At 41.5% G+C, this 7,170-nt stretch overlaps 1 protein-coding gene across 1 annotated transcript; it reads right to left on the bottom strand.

The window, feature by feature from the left end:
* Positions 1-3,637: 3,637 nt before the first annotated feature.
* Positions 3,638-6,686, bottom strand: grxcr1a (glutaredoxin and cysteine rich domain containing 1 a; the record flags this gene model as incomplete). Its single annotated transcript, XM_080526342.1, has 4 exons — positions 3,638-3,817; positions 4,486-4,551; positions 4,753-4,992; positions 6,276-6,686. The coding sequence occupies 4 exons, from the start codon at positions 6,684-6,686 to the stop codon at positions 3,638-3,640; spliced, it is 897 nt and encodes a 298-aa protein (XP_080382468.1).
* Positions 6,687-7,170: the final 484 nt, after the last annotated feature.

Raw genomic sequence — 7,170 nt, 5'->3', positions numbered from 1 at the left:
GAGACTCGATGAGTGTCTGAGTGTAGAACATAAACCCAAAATAATGCGTGCAGAGCAGAATTAGGACGAGTCCTGCTAAGCATAAAAAATCTGAAAAGAGCTGCTAAATTCTACAGCCACCTAATAGGAAGTGATGCCCAAACCTTCCATCACAAAGCCCTAACCTGCCGAGAGATTAACCTAGAGAGGAGTCCCCTCAGCCAGCTGGTTTTGGGGCTTTGTTCACAGACAAACAGACCTCACAGAGCCTCAGTACAGAAACACTATTAGACACAACCAAATCATGATTAGATTAAAAGAAAATGATTTGACACATTGGAAAGAATTAACCAAAAAATTAACAAATTGGAATGCTGTCTGGCCCTAAACAGAGAGTACACAGTGGCAGAATACCTGACCACTGTGACTGACCCAACACTAAGACCAGCTTTGACTATGTACAGACTCAGTGAGCATAGCCTGGCTGTAGCGAGAGACCACCATAGGCAGACCTGGCTCTCCAGAGAAGAAAGGCTATGTCCCCACTGTCCACACCACAAGGTGGAAACTGAGCTTTATGTGTGTAATGTTTTATGTGTTACGAGCTTTATGTGTGTAATGTTTACCATATATTACTAATTGTTTATTTACATTTACACTTGAAATGTCTTTATTCACTTGAACATGTTTATGTGTGATGTTTCCTGTTCCTGCCAATAAAACTAATTTGAAGTGAATTTAATGAATCTAATTTAATTGGGAGCGAGAGAGAGAGAGAGAGAGAGAGAGAGAGAGAGAGAGAGAGAGAGAGAGAGAGAGAGAGGGAATAGGTGTATATCTTAGTCTTATCTTATCTTAACCACCATCTTATTACTTAGTACTAAATAAATCAATTGTAATTCAATACATAGTCCACAGTCCATTAAAAGTCAATGGTTTGAGTTGTCAATCAGAGGGAGAGTTTACAAGTCAGAGGCAGGGAGCAGGAGGAATCTCCACAGCCAACCCCAGAACGCCTCGAGTTTCACCATCTCCTCAGCAGAGAGCCACTGCTGGTTGGAGGTCACACACTGCTTCCTACGTGGAGGCTCCACCACCTCTTCATACTCAGCCCGGGCCTTTGGCCATAGTTTCACATAGTTCTAGTAGATTTTTTGGTTAAGCTCTCTTAAAAGTTATTTGGATTAAATCAAATAAGGGGTAGAAAGGACAGGATAGGAGACCTTTATTGAAGTAGTGAACTATGTATTACGTTTAGCATAGGCTTTATTTCTTCCATCTACAAATCTAAATAATAAGAATGGAAAGGTAGACCGTTAGATGGTGCAATTGTAGGAATACGGAGGAAAAACTGTAGCCTATGCGCTGACGTCAATAAAAAAAAACAGTCATTTCCAACCAGCTTGCGCATTGACCAACCATTGAGAAACGTTACGCACGGCGTCGCGGCAGAGGGGAACCAACGTACCGATTGAAACAAAACGCTCTCCATCGCAGAAATATGCAGAAAAAGGGACGCGCTTCGTTCGCTCAAGGTTTTTCCTCATTAAATGTTGTCTGACACATTTTCACAGGGTGTTTAAGAGGGGCATCAGTCATTCAGTGTCATGTCTCGTCATTATCATTCCCAAGTCAATTGTGCCGCTGCCCATCTTGTCATTTCCTTTCGTGTCTCCCTGTCTCTCTCCCGTAGGTAATATCAGGCGCTTGTTATGCGTGATGATGAACCTAGACTTTATTGATTGATAGTCTATGATGTCTTATTATTGCAAAAGCTTTGAGGATAAAACATTGTCGAGAGCGCGCGCGCGCGCTTTTAAAAGCATCTTTAAAAATATCACCATATTTTAATTATCACCTGCGCGGCACTGTGGACCGCTATTTTCCAACGGCACCGACCGTTAACAGGAACCTGCATTTTGCATATAATAGAGATCATGCCTTTGATGCCATTTTATAAAAAATATATTTTCCCTTCTATTCCAGCCTGTATTTTGTTTTCCCCCTTTCTTGTCCATTGTCCAAGATACAGTTGGGGGCGCAATTGACCGCGTTTGTGCATGTTTTGGGGTCTCTCTCTCTCTCTCTCTCTCTCTCTCTCTCTCTCTCTCTCTCTCTCTCTCTCTCTCTCTCTCTCTCTCTCTCTCTTTCAGTTCAACCCATTATTCTAATATCCTTCTAAAACGCTCTGGTTATGATTAAGCAATCGAATGAAATATCACCGATGGTGTATGCGGATACATTGTTGTCATACTGTGCATTTGAAACAGGAACATGTAGTCTAAATGCCATTATTGCACAGTGAGGTTGACACATACTGTTGCTGGCTTATCTGTCCAGTTAACAGTCGAGGGAGCGAGTGAGCCGTCTTGATCTATGCTTTCAGCCTCTTTACAGTGCTGCCTTGTAGATGAATGTTCAAGCAGCATTGTACAGGGCTATGACAGCACAGAGATCTCCTCCACAGAGATGCCTGCTGCTGCCTACATGGACACTCTGGAAGCCAGCCAGAGGATGACATCACCCACATCAGAAGAAATACAGCAGCAGATTCAACAACAGTGGCGTTCTAATGCTGCTACTTTGGACACGGCTATTCTTGAATTACAGGGAATCATTTGGATTTGTTTTTGCTCTGAAGCAGTGCTTTGCCAATATGGACACAAGCTACAAAGACATGTGAGGGAGACACATATACAGTATATGGGTTCCTCTCCTTTCTCATCATTATAAGAGATTGTGTTTCAGTCAAAGTCCTTTCATGCCTTGAATAATTGAATGGAAACCTAACTGTATAAATCCGTGGCTAAGATATACATTATTGAGCCTCTTACAAAGAAACCTGGTTTAATTCTTAGAACTGTCAGAACCTATATCCTGTACTGTACTGTATGTAAAATATGTTATCTCACATTTAAGTGTGAAAGCATTGATTAAATACTCCCTGTTACTGAAGTAATATTTGTTTTTACTTCTTCATCTACTCCATGGGTTTCAACACTATGAGAAAAGAGTATTTGATAGCCAACTTTGACATTCTATATTTTGATTAGGGTCATTGAACTTTGTGTTAACTGAGAGGAGAGGCCTAATTGCATACTTTATACACAGAGTAGCCAACTTTCCCTCTCTACACTGTCACCCTTAACCTTGTCTGCAGTGGGATTAGTGATGAAGGCATTGTTAATGAAGGAGACTCTTCAATGGTAATTATCTAACAAGTTTCAGGTCACTAGAGAGGAGGGTAGTACACTACCACACTGTACTGTAACACCGATTGTGTTACACCTCAGAGAGGCCTAGATTGGCCTGAGGGACTGATGGTAATGGACATCTGTCTCAAACCTCACTGTTAGGCCTGGGGTATCACCCTGCCACCATACCAATTTCACTTCATGAATATTCAATAGACAAACAACAGAATTGTATCAAAGATGAATATGTATTAAAAACAGTAGACAGTTACATTTTCTTGCAAAATGTCATTCATGTGTGTGTGTGTGTGTGTGTGTGTGTATCCGTGTGTGTATCTGTGTGCACGTGTGTGTGTGTGTGTGTGTGTGTGTGTGTGTACAGAGCCTTGTCTCTGATGCACTCTGATGTGTGGTCCATAAGGGCCTGGGGGAGGAGGACATTGAGGTCAGGCACTTGGAGGTCCTCAGTGGCTGCAGTTTGGACATGGCCGCAGGCCGTTCTCGTTGCATGAAGTGCACTTGAGAGCTTTGAAGGAGTCTGTGAAGCAGTTGCGGAACACAGACATCTTGCTGCCATGGCACATCTGGCACGGGACGAAGGCAAAGCCCCCACAGATCTGGCACGTGTGGGGGTGCTGTACCCTCTGGGAAAAGAAAACACACACACACACACACACACAGTCATGCCACTGGCTGAATTAGAGACTAATTAGCGTAATACTATATGCATGACCTTTGAGGATTTGTGTGCTTCGTAGGTCTAATTGGCGTGCTCACATGGCCTTGTATTTTGTTGTTGTTTTCCTATGCGTTTTCTGTGAGGTAGGCTTAAATATACACTAATACAGGACCCTTTACTGGAGCATGATTCTTTATTTATTGATTCATTATTTGATCGAAAAAGCCCAGTTCACACACTCTCAATTTGCACCTTTATGACCTCACTAGTGTGTTTGATGTGTTGGATGCAGAATCAATAATGGCTCTTCCATTATTGATGGTCATTCATTGATGCACATTTTTTATGTCAGTTTACTGATGCATAATTGATGTCATAACGTTATTATTTTCATTCTTCACTGTTGGGCTGCTCGATTCTGTATGTATATCTCTATATCTGAGATAAATCAATAAATACATTATTTCAAATAATAAATAAATAAATAAGTACTTATTTCAATGAGACCAACCCAATGTACTGTAGTGTTTCATGTTTTACTGACAATTAAATGAAATCCAATGGTCTAAGTATTAAAAGCGAAACACAATTCTAGTCGAGTCACAACAAGTAAATTGATGCATGACTATTTACCTCAATTTTGGTCAGAAGATCCTGAAGCTCTCCGGATTCATTCATATCCAGTATTTTCTTAGCACCCTGCAAAAAGGTCACAGGTATCAATGACTAGAGTAAGATCACAAGTTCATCTGATATGTCAAACTATTGCATACCCTGTCATCAAGATGTATGATTAGATGTATGATAGAAGAGTCATTGAGGTTTTACAGCAGCAAGTATAGCAATTTGAAGCATACAACTGATGTCATGAAATTAACTGTCTATATGTAAAACACTCACTCCAAGATAGTGTCCATCGATGAACACAACTGGTAACGAAGGTGGTTCTTCCACCCGCTTGCATCGTTCCTCCAGGTCCTTCCCATACTCGATATCCAGGGCAATGTTCTTCTCCACAAACCTCACCCTGTGATTCTGGAAGATCTTTCGGACCAACTCACATCGCTCAAACGTGGTCCGTACCACACGAAAGCTTGTGGTGTAAATGACTATCCTCCCAAACTCTAGTGTCAGCTCTGGCTAGGGGAGAGAGAAACAAGAACATGGGAATTAGATACAACTGAATGTACGTAATTCTCCTTGCAGGTTTTGGTTGCTTCAATTCACAGACCGTGTAACACTGCCTCCCTCTCAATAGAAGTTTAATGCCATAAATTATGCATCATATTTTGATCAGGCTGACTTTGGCCTTGAGGTTTCTCTTTTTTGTTGACTCTCATTAGACATGAGATTGTACGTGGAGGACCATGGACCTTTAATCACATCAACCAAGGTTCCCATGCATAGCAATAGCCAGAGCAATGTTAAAAGCAGTTTTTTTGTCTATGGAGGTGATAATAAACTATTTAACATTACCCTCATCAATCCCTCTGTTCAAGGCTTAAAGATAACATTTACATGATTTTATATTCTAGCAACTTTGTTGATACAATATGTTTTTGCCCATGCATAGGCGGGTATAGTCATTTATTTCTGTGGGGACTTTGTGTGTAATTTTACAGCCAGCCTTGACCAGTACAAACCCTGCAGTGCTGTGCATTGACTGCACTCCTGAGTAATGACTTAGGTAATCCTACTGGATGCCTTTCAGTATTATCTAGTCTCAGTCTGGGGTATTTGCAGGCCTCATTCCATATTATAAAACTCAGCTAGGTTTCCATTGCACAGTATGTCACTCAGAATACCCACTTATTGTGAATACTTAAGGCCTACTACTTGTTACCTAATAACAACAAACAAACCTCTTTAGGCACAGAAACTACTAGAAAGCGAAGGCCTGAGAATTCATTAACCTGATTAGATTGGCTAGAAAACACTTAACGAAATGTATCATTAATCTTTAATTGTTCAGGCAGTGACCTTGTCCTCCTTTGTGTTCATTTGTTCAGGGCATGAGAGAGAGAATACCTGTAAGCAGATGTCAGCCAGTGGCATTGCAGAGGAGGAGGTACTGACCTTTCACAAAGTTAGTGCAGACTTCGTAAACACATGGATGATTTCAGTAACAACAACAACAGATCATTGCAGTAGTTTTGCCATTTGCAAGTAGGAGATGCATTAAGCATTATATATTTTAAGGCATAATGCATCTCCCACTTGCAAATGGCAAAACTACTGTAACTACTGTAAAGTTATGTTTTCTTCAGTTTCCCATATCATATTTGCTTATTATTTAGTATTTTCTAAATATTATAAATTATAACATTTAGAAAATACTAAACGATAAACAACTATTACATGGAAAACGTACAAATAAAACGTAACTGAGAGGGCACAATCACACATTCAACAAGAATACTTACTCCATTGGCATTGGGGAGGTTTTCAAACAACGCCTGGCCGGCACTGACTTTGTGTTTGACTCCCCTCACAGTTCCGTTTTTGCTGAGGATGTTGACCCTCTTGGTGCTGAACACTCCTCCTCGGTCCTTACAAGCACCCACGTACATGAGCAGGTCATCTGGCTCGCTCTCACTGTCGTCCAGCTCAGAGCCCAGGAACCCAAACAGGTGTCCGTTCACATCTCCACTGGTAGAAGGGGTGCTGGCCCGGTCCGCGTCCGAGCTGCTGGTACAGTCTGAATCCAACGAGTCCGAAGGCCCCTCGTCTTTAAACATCTCCTTCAGAACCCGGCCGCTGTTCCCTGAAGCCACGCGGAACCTCACCCGCTTCTGAGGCTTGTCCTCTCCCGGCGTCAACATTGTCCCCTCCATTGGAAAACAAGCAGTAGATTACATGGTCCAGAACTGTGCTCTGCAATCCCCCGTCTCTCACTTGTAGCTAGACGTACTGTAAACCTTAGACAAACTATTTCTTCTCATGGATTACCAGAGGGTGTAATCCTCGCACTTTGAACGGTTCTAAAAGAGACCGAAAGCCTAAGCTGCCGTCGGAGTCACAGAAGCAGTAAATAATGAATGCATTTCTACCATGGTAACTTAAGTAAACCCGATAGCTCCAGTTGAATAATTCATCACACTTTGCACTGTTTTCTCTGAAGCTTTGACAAAACAAAACAACTTTTTATGTCATTCACTTTAACAACCACATCTCTGTTTCCCTTATAGGATGGATTAGTAGAACAATTTAGGATAACTAACTGATACTTCAAAACGACCTAATGAATTGTACTCACTGTCTATTCCACAGTCTCACACAGTAGTGCTTCTAATCTGCCAACATTATGTGCAGTAACTT

This window comes from Nansenia antarctica (assembly GCF_963989245.1).
Source record: "Nansenia antarctica genome assembly, chromosome: 3".
NCBI lineage: Eukaryota > Metazoa > Chordata > Actinopteri > Argentiniformes > Microstomatidae > Nansenia > Nansenia antarctica.
This window is presented reverse-complemented; position numbering and strand designations above follow the sequence as displayed.